The sequence below is a fragment of the Cotesia glomerata genome, linkage group LG5 (genome assembly GCF_020080835.1).
Source record: "Cotesia glomerata isolate CgM1 linkage group LG5, MPM_Cglom_v2.3, whole genome shotgun sequence".
In the NCBI taxonomy this organism is placed as follows: domain Eukaryota; kingdom Metazoa; phylum Arthropoda; class Insecta; order Hymenoptera; family Braconidae; genus Cotesia; species Cotesia glomerata.
Genome location: NC_058162.1, coordinates 7,132,296 through 7,153,511, shown reverse-complemented (window position 1 = coordinate 7,153,511; position 21,216 = coordinate 7,132,296). Strand labels below are relative to the sequence as shown.

The window sequence follows — 21,216 nt, the reverse complement described above, 5'->3', positions numbered from 1 at the left end:
TTCTTCAGCCAAGAAATTTTTCTTTCTGTGCGGGAAAAATGATGACAATTTTTTTCGTAGAGAATTTTAATCCCTACAAAAAAGATATCCTATGTTTTTTTTCGTATCTTCAATGTTTCATTCGAAATATAAATTCAAATTGTTCCGAGAACTCCTAGCAAATTCTTTATAACACCTAATTAAATTTGCTAAGCGTTTAACTTGATATTCTGGCTCAACGGTTAGAGATACGGAAAAATTAATAACGACTTTTTTTACAGAAGATTTAATTTCCTACAAAAAATATCTATCAAGTTTTTTTATATTATCAATATTTAACTCAGAATTTTCATTTAAAGTTATGCTAACAATTCTTAATTATTTAAAAAATATTTTTATAAAAATTATACTTAAAATTTTTTTTTCTAAAAATTAGATACTACATTTTCGGTCTTCTCAAGTTTCATCGTTTTTACGACTTAAAAAAATTACAGTACATTTTATAGCGAAGATGATGGATTAAAAATTCAGGCTCGAGAAAGCACGTCTGTCAAGATTTTTTTGTTCTAGTTTTTTTTCTTTTACCGTTCGTTTGTTTAATGCTTCTCTTACTCTGTCTTTACTCCTCTCACTATATAAAACAGCAAAATGGATAGTGAGGGCTCGATAGTACCGTATTTTATCCTTCGCATGAGTGTCGTAGTTTACGGGTGAAAAATAAAGAAAATGTTGGAAAATGAATTTATGGGTAAAAAAAAATACCGTTAAAATTGATCGACGTTATCTAATTTTTACACTTCACTCGTATCATCGTTATTGGTTCTTATCAATCACTTTCTTTATAGAATTAAAAATAAAAATAAATATATATGATAAAATTTCAATTTAAATCTCGATGAATTAAATAATCTGAACCAATGAAAAATAAATCCGAGAACTTTAAATTAACTTTTTTAAAAAGGGGAAATAAAATTAAAAAATAAATCTCAGATTGCCGGAGAAACTTTTGATTAAACTCAAAACTTAACGAAACTTTTTAAATAATACATATCTTTAAATGAATATTTTTTTCATTCATCTCAAAATTGTAAATAAAGGTAACATTTATTTTTATTTTTATTTATCTTGCTACGACATTTAAATAACTTGTTAATAATTTCTGTCACAACTCTTGACCTTTTTAAATTTTAAAACGACTATTTTTTTCAATCCAACTAAATATTGATATTTACAAGTGCAATTTTTAACAAACAGTCGAGTTTTTTTTTGTAAAAATTGCGGTCATTAATGGTAAATCAAATTTCTCGAGTTAATTTAATTTTTTTCACTTGACTTGAAGCCCCGAATTCACCCAAGGCATAAAAAACTTAGGAAAGGATCATTCTTAGAGACATTTTGATTGATCGCTAAATGAATGTTCATTGACGTCTTTCAGCCGTAGGACGACAGATCCTTTTACCCTCGTCCTATATTTGACCCTTACCTTGCAAAATCAAATTTAATCTCTCTACTTTATATTTAATGCATAGTCTCATTCTCATTATTTACCTCACCCTCTTTTATACGCAATTACTTTCAATTTTCACTAATTATTAAAGCTCATTCACTCAGTCGGATGTTAAATAAATTATTCAATGTAGTCTTCACCTGAAGAATAGTTTTAAATTTTATAACGTAATAAATTATTCATACATATATATTAAGAATAAAATTATTTACAAAAAAAGTCAAATTTTAAACACAAAAAATTTAATTAACTGTTACTATGTTTTTTTTTATTTATTCGAAAAAATTAAAAATTAATTTTTAATAAATACTAAAAAAAAAATAAATTATGAAATTGTCTCGAGATACAATTAATGGACAGGATCACGGGTATTTACCATAAATAATGTCAAACCAATTAAATTATTCAGTGAACTCGATACTAAAATTTTAGTAGTGTAATTGGAGTTCTTTGAATTTAATACTATTTGGTAAAATGTTTCATCTGTTTGTAAATTTTTAATTAATAACCAATTACTAAAAAAATTTAATTGGGTCAACAAATTTATTTTTTTTAGTACACTGAGAGACAATTGTATTTAATAGTAATAAAAAAGTTTATTTGGACTTGAAAATAAAACTTAGCTAATATTAATAAAATTATATTTCATATTAATAAAATTTTCTTAAATACTAATATGTGTTTATTAAAATAAGAGCGTCGCTTTCTTTTGCTGTCATTAATACGGGTAGTTTGTAGTTGTTCCAAAAATTTGACGGTAAGCAAATAATTTAAAAAAAAAAAATTAATATTGAACAATTCAATTTATTAAGGTATGTAAACATATAAAAGTTAAATTTACTTAATTACAATACACAATTCATGTTTCATAACATAACATAAATTTGTATTAATTATAATAAGGTCAAATATATTTTCACAGTTATATCGTTTAATAAATAATATTAAGATTTTTCAACGAGATATCTTAACCTATTTGTTTACTCCCGACTTTTATGGTGTCTTTATGATAGACAACATCTTTTACATACTAAGAAAAATTTATTAGTATTTGATAAAATTTTATTACTACTTAATAAAATCTATTAGTATTTAATAAAATTTTGTTAGTATTTAATAAAACATATTTGTTAGTATTTAATAAAACATATATTAGTATTTAAGAAAATTATAATTAGTATTTAAGAAAATTTTATTAATATTTAATAAATTTTTATTTGGGATTATCTAAATAAACGTTTTATTGAATAGTAATAAAATTTCATTACTATTAAATAAAATTGTCTCTCAGTGTACACTAAATAAATTCTGTTATAAAAAAAATTTTTTTCTGTTATTGTAACAAGAAGGCGAATTTTTAGATGAGCGGGATCTAATTTTTTCAGAATATTTTTTCCAACAGCAAGATATTTTATTTTCATTTCTAATTGAGTATGATATTTCAACGTGCGTCAAGAAATTGATACATTGCTGCAAAATTGAACAAACATGTCATTTACGACATTTATGAACTAGATATTAAAAATATCCGGAATCCCAGTTTTAAAGAAAAATCATTGGAGGATGCCAATGCTTTAAGTTTGATATAAATTATCCGGGATAGCGCGAACGCAGTCCCGACTAACAAAAATAATACGCCCGAGATATCCACATTAGGGATATTCGCAGGGGTCAGCTCAACCGTAGTGCAATGGAAGAGCCTCGTCCTGGAGGAACCGCCTTAGTGATCACGGTATCCTCTGCGCCAGGTAAGTATGCTTTTCTCCACTCTAAAATTGCTTTTAACAACTCTGGAACAAGTATCTAAGTCGGGACAAAAAGTCAGACGCCACGCCACGTAGCGGTTGGTTTATGAACTTGCTTGACACATGTATTACACATACATGGAGCAGATATACTATACGGGTTATCTTGATATCCAATACTTTGTTAAAAAACACTAATCTACTTATTACAATAAAAAAATTTATTTGCTAATACAACATATTTTTCTATAATCGTATCTTTTATAAGTTAAAAAATTCTTAAGATTAATTACGGATCAAATTATATTTTTTATGTTAATTTTTCAAGAAATTGATTGTTTTATTTAATTTTGTTATTTATATTGTGTATTATATTATTAATATTTTTATATATTTAACAGATGCCTAAAGAAGCCATGAACCATAGCGAAACGTCGTAAAATTGAATAAATGAAAAATTAACAATAAAAAATATAATTTGATCGGTAATTAACTTGAAGAATTTTTTAACTTATTGTAAAAAAGGATCTGAAATAATATGTATGATAAAGTATCATTTATTTTAACGAAATCATGTTTGTTTTATTTATTATTTATTAATTCTCTATTTTTCGGAGCTTTAGAAAGTCTTAAAAAATTGTAATGGAACGTTTTATTGATTTGAAATTATTTATTCTTAATAAAAAAAATATTGCCCTCACTTTCTTTAAATTTTGACAATTGGAGTATTTTGAAAAAAAAAATTTTGTATAACAGTACGATGAAAAAAAAAAAAACCGCAAAAATCATTTTTAATAATAAAAAATTCAGTACTAAAAATATAAGTATTATATCTAATATCATAAAGTTTTTTTTGGACGCATCTAAACTTACAGAATATTCTCAGCTGTACTGATACAGTAAATAAACTTTCAAATGAGTCATTACATTCATCACATTCTAGCTATTAGTATAAATCAAAATTTCGTAAGATATTTAATAAACAACTCAATACTAAAAATATTAAATTAAATTTAATGAATCATCTTTCAGGGAAAAAGATTCACCCAAAAATTACTTGCTATTTCATAATCACACTTCGCTAGAACTGACCTGCAAGCTTTTGATGAGCTGTCCTTATTATATATTCCTATTACTAATTTTAGCGAAAATATGATTTACACAATGAAGAATTTAACAGATTAAAAATTAAAAATGATCCCGAGTTATTCAATCCCAATAAATCTGCCAGGGGTAAATTACGGGATATAGTATTTCGCGAATTCTAAATTAATTATTACGAAATCTAACCGTGTAATCGCTTTATAATAATCCAGACACAAGATTAAACAACTCGTTATTAAGCAGGGGGAAAAATAAATAAAAATAAAATAAAAGAGGTAAAGAAAATTGCATAGACCAAAGTTCAACCGAATGCTCATAATATCACGTTACAGAAGTAAGTCCGAGTGTACTTGTTTTATGGCTTCAGTTTAAACCAAAGAAACCTAATAACCTTGTCTACTACTACTGCCGTATTCACGGGATACCTTTACTCTTTTTAATTCTATAGTTTTAATGAAATAAAATCTTGTTTTTAAGTCGAGAAATAACAATTGTTTGAAATTTAAATAAATTCAGAAAATTTTGTTTGACAATTTTAAAATTTATAATGATGTCAAGCTTTATTATATTTTTTCATGAAATATAATATTTTTTTTATGAGATTTTTAATCAAAGCTCTGTTTGAAGTTCACTGAAGTATAAAATCGACTTGAGGTCTCTTATAAAATACACTTGCAGAGAAATTAATTAAATAATAATAATGTGTATAAAAAAAATAGTAATTATTAGGGTAGCGCAAAAAAAAACTAACTATTTTTTATTGTAGGGTCTTCTATGAAAATATGGTAGTTTGTTTTAATATCATGTTTTAAGATCATGTCCAAATATCTGATCTATAAATTTAATAGCTGGTATTATTGTGCATCCCTAATGATTATTTTTAGTTGTCAATAATAATAATTACCAGTTAATACACAATCTAATTTAAAAAAATGGACAATTTCATTGTTTCACTTTCACAAAATTTGAAATGGAACTATTTAATTTTTTTGGTAATCCGAGTCGAAAAAATGAACTTAGACTGAGAAAAAAAAAATTTTTGTCCAGAAAAAAATTTCTTGGCTTAAGAATCGTTTAAAATAAATTTTGGTTTTTTGACAAAAGAATATCAATATCTATCATGATAATAAAATATTAGCATTAATTTTAATAGATTAACAAACGAATAGGTTCGCTTGAATTAAACAAAAAATAATTCGATCAATTCTTGAGACAAGAAAATATATTTTTGAAAATTATCAAGAATATACATTCTTGTGACAAGAAAATTTTCTCAAGAGTAGTACTTTTTTTTCTCAGTGTAGATGAGTTTAAATCAATTATTTTAGTATAGCAGTTAAGTTCATTTAATTTTTTCAACTCGGAAAATTGTTAAAAATAAATAAAACTAGCCCTTTATTTCGACTCATTGATGAGTAATGAGTAGGTTTAGAATTCGGATTTTGGCTAGAGCTGTCCGATATTTTTCATAAAAATTTTTATTAACAATGAGTAAAATCAAATGTCTTGATTTATGAAATACTTTAAAATTCACCAATAATAACAAAATTAAGAAAAAAAAAAAAAATTTAGTCCTCTTGTTTTTTATAGTTTTTAAAATTTTGCTTTAAAAGTTTTTAAAACTTTGCTCTAAAAAGATAAAGAATAATGGTTACATTTTTTAAATTTTCGTATAGTTTTCAATTCTTTTATTTTTTATTTTATTATTTGAAATTTCAACAGTTTCCAAAATATATTAATATTTTACAAGTTCAAAATCATTCTAAATCAATAATTGATTCAGTCCATTGTAAAATCATTTATTTCATCCACTATCTTAGAAGCAAATTTTATATTTTATAAAATGGTTCCTTTTTAAATTTGGAATTAAAATAATTAAATTATAATCAATATTAAATTACATCTATCTTCTCTTTACAGATGTTATTTATTGAATATAAATATTAACTAAACATACTACACATGAAAATGTAATATATCTTTGTAAATTGCCGAGGGCGTTTCTTTTCAAATAAATAAATAAATAAAATACGTTGAAATTGATTACTATTATTATTAACAATTAAAAATTAAATATTACTCATTTTTAATTTATAAAATAATAAATTGAATAAAAAAAAAACTTACCTTGTGTGTTGCCGTTCAATTGATTAGCTGATAGCATTCCTCCCGTATATTGAGGAAGATGAGGTGAAGATTGATCAGGATTGGACCCAGAGCCCATCGAATGAGGATTCTGGTTACTGCTACTGTTACTACTGTTGGTAGTACTTGAATTTGTACCTGAAACTGGAGGCTGAGATGACGTTTGTTGAGCAGTCGGCGTTGCCGCGGGCGTTCCACCCTGTGATTGCTGGTGTTGCTGCTGCTGCTGTTGCTGTTGTTGGTTATGTTGCTGCTGGGGTGTAGGAGGCTTTTGAATAAATCCTGAGTCGTTCGGAGAATCTGCAATTATAATGGATGATATAATAAGATCTGCTTTGTTGATAAAATATAATGAGTGTTTTTAATGAGATCTTTTTGAATTTATCAATATAAATTTTATTTTTTTTAGCATTTCAACAGAATGAAACTACTGTTAATTTTTATAAATATAGTTGTAGTTAGGATGAAAGTTTTGAATTTTTTAAGGTAAAGTTAGAGAGAAATTTAATAAATGTTGGTCAGAATGTCGAAATGAAAGACGGGTATTCGGATAAATATTTAATAAGGAAAAAAAGTTCTAGTTCTTTGTGCCGGAAGAAAAGAAAAAAAAATTTATGAGAAAAGTCGATAATGCTCTTTAAAGTTATCTCGTTCCTCAATAGAAAATCCACGGTTGAATAGTAACGTAAGCTCGTTGAAACCGGAAAAAAGTATAAAAATAAATACCTATTTTGTGTATGCATACGTAAATATATCTATAAATCCGGTTGTTCACTAGACAGGGCCAAATTAGAAAATTTTTTTGCAATATTCACATTTGGTTGATCACAAAAATATTTTTTTTGTTTTTCAATTTTCATTTATTTGTGGAGATTTGGTAATTGTTTAGATTGGTTCTACTGTTTTTTTTGGACGTAAAAAATACAAAAATTGAGTTGTCGACAATTTTTTTTTTTCATTTTTTACTTTTTTATGAAAGATTTGCTAATCTTCTTTAAAAAATTGTAAAACTTTGTATTGAAATATTTTTTTGCAGTTTAAAAATCAAAAATAGATATTTTTGTTTATATTTTTTAAAGTTTGAGTTATAAAATATCATAATATTTTTTTTCTTAAAAAGTGAACGAATAAAAAATTGAATAAATTATGAAAATAAAGGATCGTGATATGATTTAGACAATATTGATCAAGTTTTGGAAAATTTGTTGAATTAGATGTTAGATTAACTAATTAGAAGATATTTAAATAATTATTGTGAATTCTGGAAAAATTTTTTTAGCAATTACGAAAATTTTTTGATTTTAAAAACAGATATTTGTTTAACTTTTTTGCAAAAAAAATTTGACTTATTGAATTTGATCCTTAAATTTGTATTTTGAAAAAAATGTAATTTTATAAAAAATATTTCGATGGTTCGACAAAAATAAAAAAAAATTTTTATTAATCTATGATAATTTTTCAAGAGAAAATTTTTAAATCAGTGCCAAATTAATATTGATCTATGATAAGATGAATAAAAATATCATCTAGCAATAAATGTATTTTTTTTTTGTAGAAAATTTAACTTTATAATGTACCTGTTGCAAAAAAAAATTCTATTTATTATTGTGAGAAAATCAAAATAGCTTTTATGATGAATTCATTATGAAACCCTATTTATTTAAAAATAAAAAATTATGAATGATATTTGTAATAAAACTAAATTTTTTTTTGTACAGTTTTTGACAAGAAAAACGACATTTAATTCTTCGTTATGTTTGCACCATAAATATAAAAGTTATTTCTGTGAACTATTAATATTCATAAACAAAATAAATGTACGAGTCATGAGATATTTGAATTAATGGACAGTTAAAATATGAAAAGTTTCTTAAATATTTTTCTTCTAATCTAAATAACTTGTATTTGAACGAAATAAATTAGTTAAATTCAAGTATTATAATAATTGCACTCATTTTCGCTCAAAAAAGAATTTTTGAAAAATATTAATCAAGTAACTGCAAACTAGTTTAAAATTATAAATTATAACAATAACTCACTGACAAAGTTATCAAAATTCAGACAGCGTTTCCGAGTAAATTATTATTGCATTGTACCTGAACCATTTATCATTTCATTGTATCTCCATAACATAGCCTATTAATCATAGAGCAAAATAAACATATCCAAATATACTTTGAAAGAAAGAAAAGTGAGTAAATATGAAACATGAAAAATAAAAAATTTGAATGAAAAACTCTTGGGAAAAATACATTCATTGCTAGACGAATATTTGTATTATAAATTTGCTTTAAACTATCCTAATGATAGACCTTTTTACAGACAACCGACCTAGTTACTTTTAATAAATGTTCTGTCATGAGCTGATACAATAGCTTTTCATCCTTGATTTCTAAATGGGAAATGTTAGTAATAAATTATAAAAAATAAAATAAAATTTTTCAAAAGAAAATGTAAACAGAATAATTGTTCAGAACAAGAATCGGTTTACTAGAAATTTCATTTTGCTACTGCTGATAATAAAGATGTCGTTGATTATCGACTAACCGTTTTCTGGTATCGTCGCGATCGGACTTTCAGGAAGTAGAATTCCTTTTTGTACCAGTTCTTCTCGATTCGCTCGAACGGAAATTTTTCTTTCGAGAGCTAAAAGAAAAAAAATCATTAGTTTTTCATTTTGACTTAATAAAAATCATGAATTAATAAACGAAAAGCTTACATCGTGAGGCAGCTTCAAATTTATCGGATTTCTTTTTCCGTTTCCATTTCCAAGGTTTGAATAATCTACCGAGTGCAGAAAATTTACTTTTTCTTTCCAAAGGAGGTGTTCGTGCTCCTGACCCCAAACTATTCGCTCGTAACGCTGCTCCATTTTGTTTTTTCGCTGGAAAATAAATAAAATTTTATTTAGATTGGTTGAATATAAAAATAATGGGTAATGTGTGATAATGGTAGAAATAATTATTTTTATCCAATATCAATGTCGTTTAATGATAAATGATAACTGTTATCAGTGGGTAATAAAAGTTTTATCATTAGATTCCTATCTTATCAACTCAAGGAGAGCAGTCTTCAATAACGACCAACGAGACATTTTCATTGATATTACGACGTTATTTTTATTAGCGACGCGCAATTAATTCGATCAATTAATTTTTATTGCTTACTGGGTAGAAAGGATTATTTTTATTATTATGCGGAAAGTTGATAATTTATAAAGAGCATAAAAAAATAATCGCTTGGTCTAGTTGTTTATTTTTAAGTTCTTTAAGCTTTTGTTTTTAAATAAAAAACTTGTATTGGATGTCAAGGATTTAATATGAAATTTTTTATACAGCAAGGGGATGAAAATTAAATAATTTTCATAGAATATATTGTTGATTATAATCCCTAATTTTATGATACTAAAAGCAAGAGAGATTTGATCAATTTTTAGTCTTTTTTAGAAAATAAACTAGCTCTAAAAAATTTTTTTACAAAAATTGCACTTATATTTCTTTGAAATATTTACAAGCAACTACTAGAGCTTTTATAATATTTTCTTTACAATTTGTAAAAATCCAAAATTTAACAAAAATTACAATGATTTTCTACCACTCAAAAATCAGTAAACCTTAACAGACCAATTTATGCATAATTTTTATGTTAAATAATGCATTTTGACCTAAAAAGCAGAAGGAGGTTTTAGAGTAAGTTCTGTAGATTACTTCCCATCATTAATAAAGTTAAAACCTTAAAATAATGAGAAAATAAGGACTATGTTATTTACTTTTCGGTTTCAATCAATTATTTAGCTTTCAGTAGAACATTTAATCCATTATTTTTCTAGTATTGATCAATATAAATTTTTAAAAACATTTACAAAAAGATTTTACACCGGAGAATCCTTTTTCTATTTCACAACTACACCCAATACTGATTAGCGATAAAACTAAAATATCACTTTCCATTACACGAAATCTATTTCCCAATAGTTTAATCTCGATGTACTAAACCGATTATCTGGCCGATAAATAAACAATAGAAGGAAAAAATCAAGTATTAGCGTGGAAAAATAATTGACAAGCACCGGACATGAGAGGTAATTTTTCACTTGATACCCAATAGCTTTCACAATATTAAAAGCCAATGCTAACCCCATATTCAATATATATTTTATAATGGATAATGGATAATGGATAATGGAATAAGAGAGATCCTACTCTCTACTCTCTCCTTGTTCTCTCCAGTTCCCTCTTCTACTCTCCTAAAAATCGATTCACTCGGATGCTTGATAAGAGTTAAGACGAAAGAGAGTACACACTGGTAATTTGGCGATGCTTTATATATTGCCGATACGAGTAGCCTTATCAATAACTTGAGACGCTCTTCACCGTGTCGATGACCTCTTTAAGCCCTTATTCACAATCAATACGATGTCCAGACAAAAAAAGTGTTGCATCTACACTATTATCAATCAATAAATTGAGATCGATTTTTACTTTCTTTTTAATTTGATGGAATTTAGTGATTATAAGGCAGTACTGAAAAAATCTACTTGGTTCTAGAATTTTTCATCTAAAAACTCGGTTTCTTAGCTTCAGATTCTACTCTTTCGAAGTTTTAGTTCGTGAGGCTGTCACTAGATGGCCCGGTGGCGTAAGTGTGCTTGCTTTTCGAGGTGTAAGGCTAGGAAAAATTTTGTTGATCCTCTGTTGAGAATATACGAAATTTTAACTTTGCAAGAGGTGTTTTTTTAATTGTGTTGTACTTTTTTGACTAAAAAAAATATTTAATATGCGATCGAAGAAATAGATACTGGAAAAAAAATTATTCGATCCGAGAGAAATATTCTTAATTTAATAACAAAATTATTTCAAAGAAAATTATTTGTTTCGATTTAAAAAATTTTTGTCTTGAAATTCATTTTTTTTGGCTTGAGACAAAAAAATTTGAAGATTGCGTCTATTGTTTCGGTGAAATGTAATTTAAATCGATTTTCAAAAATACTACTCTCCAAAATTAACAATAATTTTATTTTCCTTCAACAATTTTATATTGTTGGTTCAAGAAAAAATTTTTTCATTCGAAAATGTAAACAAAAACATATATTTTACTTTAACCCATTACATTCTAGAAGTAATCGCAGAAAGTAATTGTTAGATAAAAAATATGGTATATCGTTTGAGAATATTAAAGTGGTTGGTTGAAATGGTAAAATTCTTAAATAGGTAACTTTTTATTTTTATCCTCGTTATTCTTTATGATTTTATTCGTGAATTTTTTGAATTAATTCGAACTGAATATCTCGAAGTAAGAATGAAAGTTACAAGATAATATTAGTTACAAGATAATATTTTTTCAATAATCAAATATTTTTTTTTTTAGCGTTATAGAAATATTATTTCAACACCTAAGTGAAGAATGATGAAAACGTTGCGTTTGCATCTACCTAAAAGTCAATGAACCCATAAAACCCGGGATTCTTCTAAACGTTAAAGTTAGGGGATAAATTACCCTGGTTACGAGTTCTCAAGTACCACTTAGGGGAATTCCATCCCCTATTTCTGTAGGATGGTTATCCCTAACGTTTTTAGGGACTTTCTATCTTACATACAGCCATTTATCTTAAGTACTGCCGTTTAATGCAATTGTTAATTGATATGATGTCTACTTCTACGACAAAATAAAAGAGAAAATGATCAAGCAAAATCATTGAACGAGGATTTAATATTTCAAGTCAATATATTAATAAAAATAATAAATATTCTTCATTCATCATATTAAATTAAATTTAAATTTAAATAAAAATAAATTATTGCAGAATATATATTCAATAAAAAGCGGCGTGTATTTTTTTATTTAACGTCATTGAAAATCGGTTTAAATGCCGGGAGTTGATGATGATGTTTTCAAGAGAGTAGGTGTTACGGCTGTTGTCGAGTACAAGCAGTCTTTGACACTGTTTAGTTTCAAATGAGAATGAGAATGAAAGACTTCGTAGAACAAAAAGTAAACAGCATCAATAATTTTAATCATTGCTCTATGAAGTGAAGCTGGCCTTATTCTCCACCAGACAATTTCTTGTCAATAGACCGTGGCTAAATGCTTGCTCTAAATTCTTCATGCCATTTATTTTATTGTTTTTTTTTTTTATTACTTATAATGTCTATGTATATAATATAATAATATATGTTTATTTTCTATGCGAGAAAAAAGTAGATGACACATTTTTATGCATAAATTTATAATGGTAGAAAGTATGTGTTTTACCTGAAAAAATTACTGTGATTTGTGATTTAAATTGTCCTGATTGTTCGATATTTTTATAAATTATTGACACTTTTTCTTAAAATTAATAGAGTTTGTAGTTAGTTTTTATTTTTTATTTTACAGCATTTATATTATTCTATTGCACCTATTTTTCATAAAATTTAGCAAACTGATAGCGTAATTTTTCATACTTCAAAAAATTATTATAACAATGCAATTTTGTAGAATTACCAAATGTTTAATAAAAAAAATTTTTCAAACGACTAATTCATCGATTAGCATACTTCTAAAAAAATATTTAATGAATAAAAATGCAAGTTGACGATTTAAGTAATTTATTTTGCTTAGTTCTATGAACTATTTCTTGAAATATTGATAAAACATTTTTATCAAAAATTCTATAAAGTGTACTATCATTATTTTCTTTTTTATAACTCTTAAAAGATGCGAACTGATTCAAATCTACAATTTATGAAGCCGTTCTGTGATTCATTTTCCATAAAAATTTATGAAAATAGTCCCGCTAATTTAAATACTAGCTCTTTATTTATACTGAAGATCAACTATTTATACATAAATGGAGAAAAGATATATATATATATATATATATATATATATATATATATATATATATATATATATATATATATGCATAAATGGAGATGAAGATATATTCATGAGGTAACCATTGCATTGCCATACTAGAATAGGAATGTACAATCGTTATGTTACTTTGCAAAACGTAAATCTGTAATTTAACGACAAACATTACTGTTATTACAATGTGTTTGCACATATTGGTATGTTATTATTTATTGCCAGTGCATAAACATCTTGCTTTTGAATTTTCACTCAACTCTTTATACTTATGTGGAATATACGCTGCTTCTCGTTCTAGTCCCAATGAAATAAGACCGGAGACGAATTATTTTCTACTCTATCCTGTGTAATTTAATAGAAATTTAAAAATTACTATTTTAATGTAAACTTCCGCTGGCATGTTTTATATAAAGAAATCCGTTCAAATTGTATTCTTTATTTTTTTTTTTTTTATTTTAAAAACTTTTATGATAATTGACCTGTATTTCTATAGTAATATTGGTAAGGTAAAAGCCCCAATAGATGATCACGTACCAGTATATGATCACTCCATGTATTTGTATATCTATATTCACAAATATAGGTATACAAATACATAGAGTGATCATATACTGGTACATGATCATATATTGGGGCTTTTACCTTATACCAAAAAAATTTAATTGATGTAGTATTTAAAAAAATTTAACGATTATGAAAATGTTAGGTTGAGTTAAACTGTAATTATTTTAATGACTTATAATCGGGATAACGATGAAAATAATAATAATAATTTAATTTCTTATTTGATTAACATTTAAAAAGTAAATAATTATACATTTAATTCCACCTTAGTTGAGTGACTTCCGTTTTAGGAAGTTAAACTTCCGGAAAACGCAGATGTCGCTCGTAAACTGGTAACTAGCGTTCAAGGAGCACGTACGTATGTATTATATGTTATATTAGTAAGTACTGTACGTAGACTATAGTATATATGACCGATGATATTTACCGTATCTATATCTATATGTTATAATACATATAATATAATACTATATACTATACTACGACGAACACCGTTAACCTCGTGGTTGCTTTTTAACCGTCTCTTTCACTCTCTTTCTCTGTACGCGGTATAACATAAGTATAAGTATGAGTATAAGTATGTGCATTCTTGGATTGCATGTATATAGGTGTAGTATTTAGCAGTGTGTTACCGCGTGGCCAGATAAAGTGGTTTACACACTGAAATCTTATACACACACGGAATTACTATACATGCCACGGGTTTCATTCGCACCATTGCGTAAGAAGCATCATATATATATAAATATATACAACTAAAACATTATTAATAAATGAAAGAACGCTGAACTTATTCTTAAAGAGTAATTCATAGAGGAAACGCCCTAGGACCTCACCATATTTTTTACTGGTAGTAAAAAAATTTTCTCGTTAAAATATGGATATTGTAATTGTTGATTATTATTATTTTTTTTTCAATGAAAATTAAATTAATTTATAGTAGTTTATAGTAGTTTCATTAATAATTTAAAAATTTTTATTCAAAATTAAGATTTGATTTTGATCAAAATTATCATAAGAAAATCTTCAGGGAACTGAAAATTTTTTCATTTATCAAAAAAATGGGCTACGTGCAACGATAACTACACACATAAAGAAAAATTTCTTGACTGGAGAACAAAATTCTTGGCTCAAGAAAATTTTCGGGTGCCTGAAGGAAGATCGAAGTTGTCTTGGCCGAAGTAAAAATTTTTCTTGAAATTCTATTCTTGGTGGAAGTCATTTTTTCTTAATTCAAATTATCATAAATACTTGATACAATAAATTTTTATATTTGATCAAGACTTTTAGATACTTTAGGGAAGCAGCGCTACCTACTTCAGCAAAGAAAAAAATTTTCTCACCTTGAGAAAATTTTTCTCTTGAATATTTGATACCCATTTTAGATTATTTTAGCACGCAATTATACATATTGAATGAAAAAAAATGATTCAATATTATTTGATCTTCCCATTTGACATGTTAGTCAATTAAAATATTAATGAAAATTTACTATCGAGATACTTAATTTTTTGGAGCAAGAGAGAAATTTTCTCAAGGCAAGAAAATTTACTTCTAACAAGAACAAAATTTTTTGGAGCAAGAGGCTGAATTTTCTTAAAACAAGAAGATTTTCTTGACTTAAATAAATTTTCTTGGATCAAGATACGTATTTCTTAAAGCATGAAAATTAATTTTGTTGGAATAAGTGAAATTTCTTGTGTCAAAAAAAAAATTTTTTTTCGCTCAAGAAAATAATTAGGAAGAAAAATATTTTCTTGACTCAAGTGAACCTTTTTTTCTGTGCATTCATACAGATTTTAATGAACTTTTATTTTACAACGCTCATATCATCAAGACTATTTAATATTTTTTAATTAAAATTGATGTAACTGTCATTGAATATAGACGTAATAAAATGAATGAAAATAATCCTTTCATTCCTTTATTTTCCTAATCAAACTATTTCCCGAAAATTACTCATTTTTTTCGGCTGTCATAGTGTCTACCCCCCTTAATTCCGATAATTTATTTCATATCAAATTTCACACCAAATACTCCTAATATAAATAACTCTTAAGAAACTTTATTATTTAAAATTACAACTGTATTTTACAATCAAATAATTATCATCAACAAGTCATTACTCAACGACGCGAATTAAAAATAAATATTTATTTTCCATACCAATGAAATGAAAAGTATACACACCACTTACTTACACCTACATGCAAGTCTATACATCGATTCAATAAAGCACGATGATTTACAAATTTTCAACTCAAGTTAAAATTACATCAACCGGATAATCGATAAATCGAGGAAAGAGTAAAATAAAATATTTTATCAATGATTCATTGAATGCACAACGTAGTTGACGTTAAGCAAGACAGGATATTCAGTTGGATTGTCAAGGTACGTGTGATGCATGTCGAGAAGAGATACATGACATGAACAAATATAAACATATATGTTGCGCATTTGTGTACGTAGTAGTGAATGCTTGCATGGTATGTAATATAGTTAGTTATGTGACGTTTTACTCATATGTACACATATGCATATGGACGTATTAGTACACACTACGCATCAGTATGTGCTGAAAGATATGTCGATTATGATCGGTTTACGACTCACAAATACCCTGTCGCTGTATTGTATCACATCATTTGTGCTATGCAGTGAATAGATCACTTTACTGTACGAGTACATATGTGAATATATACCACTGCTATTATTGAAGACGAACTTACGACCTTTTCGATTCAAGAATCTTCTTCAGGTTGATTGTTTAAAATATATACGCGGAGAGCTCAGAGAGCGAAAGAACTTTCAGGTAGAATTTTTTGATTTTAATTTATATGAAATTTTTATAATTTTATGAAGAACACACTGAAAAAAAATCTTTCTTCAAAACAACCTTTGAATTAAGATATTCAGTTCGAATTGATTTGAAAATCGGGAATAAAATTAAGAATATAAAACTTGGAAAAAAATAGAAAAAATTATCCATTTAAGAATTTAATCAATTCAAACAATTATTTAACTATTTTCAAACAAGATATATTTTACTCAAAGATTTTCTTTCACAGTAAGAACTTTGTTTCAAAAATACTAACAATTTTACAATTTCTTGAGCAAAAAAAAAATTTTTTATTATCAAAGGTTATAATTTTACAAATTTTCAACAATTAATACAAAATCTATAATTTGTCCAAGTTTTACAATTTTAAAAACAAGCACACTAGCGCCACCTAGCCATCTCGTGGTAGACTCGCGAAACTAAAACCTTTAAAGAAGTAAAATTTTTCTTTACTAAGAAAATGAATATCAAGAATAGAAATTCTTGAATCAAGACATAAGATTCTCTTTAAAATAGCGTTGCTTTTGAATTGACAATATTTCTATTAAACTAACTAATTCTTCTTTCACTGTAGATAAAAATTGTCTAAAATATTTCTAAATTTAATTAATAAATAATTCTGATGGCCATATTATGAATTTAGTCGAATAAATTTTTGATTTCTTACTTATTAAGGCAAAATTCTCTTTTCAACTTTCTGGTTCTAATTTTAAAAATAATGCGACTAAACTCTTTCTTAGTTTTATCTTGCATTCAAACTAAGAAAAGAGTCTATAAATAATTGAATATTATAATTTTTATCAATTACAAATAGAAGTAACCTTGTATTGTCAGAATTATCATGGAGAGAAAGTATTTACTGAATTGGTGACATCAAGATGACAAAACACCCACGTGGTTTTTAATAAAAATGAATTAAGTCTCACACTTCCCACACTTGAAAAACAAAAAATGTGAAATGACTAATGCTCAATTTCGAGTTATATGACTCCATTAATGGAAAAACAATCATGATTCAAGGAAATTATTCTGAATTAAGAAGTTTTTTGCAGTAAATGGACACATAAAAATTAATATTGACATGGAAGACTATCAAATTATATATTTGATCAAAGCACGGGTATCTTTTAAGACAAAACTTTACAGCTACATGCAGAATGTTTGACATGTGACGGTACTCGGATAGTTCCACACTTGGAGTAGTGATGTTAGAGTTATAACTATAACTTCTAAACAGGGAACAGCAGCGGAACTATACAACAAGTGCCAACAAAACTCAACAGTTCCAGGTACTGGGTACCAGTATCAAGTAATAGAAGTAGTCTGCAGTCTACAGTTAGCCGTAAAGAACCACAACTGGATGTAACGAGAGTACTTGCAATTACTTGAGATATTATTTCGTTACAGAGAGTAATTTCCGCTTGCTTCTTCTTTCCCTCCCACTTTTCAATCTCCCTGACTGTTGTCTGCGTGATTATTAGATTTATTATTTACGAAATGGTCATTTTTTCATCCAAGCTACACTGTAAAAAATTTGTGGAGTGGATTATTTTTAATTGGTCTAGTCTAATAAATATTACTAATAAAAAAAATTCCACCGAGTGAATTCTTCATCATTTATAAAATATAAAAAAATAGTTGTTCGCGTAAAAATTGTAAAATGTGCATTTCAAGATCATGAAAATAAATGCAATTTTGTTTTTTAGATTAAGATGACGAATAAGTTTTAATATTTGAAAAAAATTGCATCAATATTTTTTTTTTCTACAGACAGCATTTTTTGATAACTTTCCTTCGAAGTAATTTATTTATTAAGAAATTTTTATCAACAAAACTTGAAAACAGAGTAATCTTAATGAAAATTTGTTTCAATGTTCCAAAAAAGTCGAATTTAAATTTGAGATAAATTGTTAGAAGTATTTGTCAGTAATTTGGCATATGAAACTTTTTTCAGCTGATTAAAAATATATTTTAGTCTAGAAACTCTTAACTCTGATGATTTTTGGATTAGAATCCATATTTATTAAGTGATCGATAAAAAAAAAATGCAGAGTTAATCTGAATGAGATTTATCCTGACGGGAGTGAAAATTCACTCCGAATAAACCCCTAACTGGAATATAATTTGCGCACGCAAGCGCGCGCCTGAATACAGAGTTTGCATATATTTTCATGCTTATAATATATTTAACCAATCATATTACGAATAAATTGGCTTCACATATATTTCATCTCAATTTTATGCTGGGATTCATTAAAGTGTCGTTACTATTATCGAATAGATGGGAGAAGTATATTAGATTTTTTAGATATTCATATGATTAAAAAGAAAGATAAAATTAATGAATATGACTGGAAGGTTGCCAGGGTCGATAAATAAATTCGTACAAAATTAAAAAATCTCAAATTTGACTTCCGGTGGAAGTTGGAAAAAATAATTGCCAGGGAGCACCGCTGAGGATAAGGAGGAGGAATATCTTGGTTTTAATTTAAGTTTGAGTAATTGCTGAAGAATGGGGCGTCAATGTCGATGCACTTTGCACATACAGAGCAGGAATGGCGGAATAGAATCAATATTATTATTATTACGGTTATTTTATTTTGTTTTATTTGTGATGTGTGTATTGTATTCACTTGATAGATGAATTGGGTTGTCTGGTATTATGTGTGTTGTCAAGGCAAAACTGCAGTAGCAGCATCAAAAATCCACTAACTGGCAATCGAGCTTGGGATCGACTCAGAATCTATTTTAGTCTCTGCGGTCGACAGGGTAAACACTCGTCGAGGCTGCTGCAATATCAACGACCCTGCTCGCTACAAGTATGACGCGGTCAAGGCGAAATTCAATTTCTTGGGTTTTTTTATTTTTCCGGTTTTTATTTCGCAGCTATTGTAAAATTTTCTTTAACTTTAATCGAAAAAAAAAAAAAAAAATAAAATAATAATAATAATAATAATAATTATTATTATTATTATTATTATTATTATTATTATCTATATATATATATATATATATATAAAAATAAGTAGTTGAGCGTTAGTCTCGCTATTAAAGCTTAAAAACGACTGGACCGATTTCAACAATTTTCTTTTTGTTTAGTTCGCTATAGTTCAGGGACGGTTTTGAAAGAATAAAATTTTTGGAAAGCCCGAAAGTTCAGCTAAAGAAATCGACAGATAAAATTGTTAATCGCCTATCTTCTGTATATATGGACAAAAAGAAAATTTCATAAATTCAGTGTTCATTTTTTAGGATCTTGATTTTCAGGCGATAATAAAAAGCAAGTTTCATTTAATAACTTGATAAAATTCTAACCGCACTTCATACAGCCAGTATTTATTCTTTATCGAAGTAGATTAGAGTTTAAAGATTGATAATCGCTGGTCAAAAGGTGTAATAAAATATATTGTAGGTGATACGAAGTTCACCGGGTCAGCTAGTTATTATTATTAATATTGACATTGTTATAGAACTTGAATTTTTGATTTTTTTTAAATCCTCCTTGCTATTACAAAATTATCAATATAATTTGGAAAAAAAAATAACACTTTTGTGTATAAATGAATCTAGTCAAAGTAAAACATGAAAACTCACATCCATTTTCCACAATACAGAACCGATAAATGAACAAAGTTAAAGCGGTAAATCCGTTAATCGCGGGATGCTCGGTGAAACCACATCGGTAGCTGTCGGGTTCTAGATTCAAACCGGAAGTTAACAACGATCGTAAATTGAACTGCTGCAGAAGTATGTATGTACCTATGAACATACAAAGTTAGTGCACGGTAATGAGGTTACAGAGAAAAGGAAAGGAAGTTCCGAAGGGGAAGAGAGAGAAAGAGTGAGGGAATAAAAGCGTTTATTAATAAAAAACCGATGCTGCAAAATGTTAATAAATAGGAACTGAAAAGAGGGAGAGAGAGATAGAGAGAAATTAGTAATATAACCTCGACAACTAAACTCTCTGGTAAATTGCCATGAGCTTACACACACTTGGATCTTGAATCTTGGATCTCAGCTCGTTTCCGTTTGATAATGGCTTAACAATACTGTGGAATGTCGCACGCTGTATCATCTACTTAGTGGGTCGCACACAGCGTTAATCGCCTTGCTAAAATAGTTTTTATTCACAAATCTACGATGTGACTGACTCAGCTGAAACTTTTATTATTAAATATTGCTGTATTATAAATTAATTAAATTTAACGAGATAAAAAATAAGAAATTTCTTTTTATCTCATTTATTAGTACTGATTTGATCGTTATATTTGTCGAGAGTATGTATATACATGTATATATTTATGTATCTACCTTAATAAATTTTTTTATTCGTCTTTACTCCTCGAGTTAATGCAAAGAGACTTCAAAGAAACGGTAATACGATTCTGTCAGTACTGTAGAGCTAATCTAATAACTTGAATAGCAAAAAAGAATTTTTTTCTTGTATTAAAAAATATCAAGTTTTTATTAAATAAATT

General features: G+C 26.8%; 1 protein-coding gene and 1 non-coding gene across 10 annotated transcripts in view; both read right to left on the bottom strand.

Moving 5' to 3' along the window:
• Positions 1-21,216, bottom strand: part of LOC123265418 (phosphatase and actin regulator 2) — a 169,516-nt gene that overhangs the window by 87,830 nt on the left and 60,470 nt on the right. For all 9 annotated transcript variants that reach the window (XM_044729149.1, XM_044729150.1, XM_044729152.1 and 6 more), the window contains 3 exons: positions 9,200-9,364; positions 9,028-9,126; positions 6,463-6,780 (listed from right to left, as the gene is read on the bottom strand). In XM_044729149.1, coding sequence (XP_044585084.1) covers positions 6,463-6,780; positions 9,028-9,126; positions 9,200-9,364 — 582 coding nt within the window. The remainder of the gene's footprint in view (positions 1-6,462; positions 6,781-9,027; positions 9,127-9,199; positions 9,365-21,216) is intronic.
• Positions 3,081-3,242, bottom strand: LOC123266411. Its single transcript, XR_006509776.1, has one exon. It is a non-coding gene; the product is annotated as a U1 spliceosomal RNA (small nuclear RNA).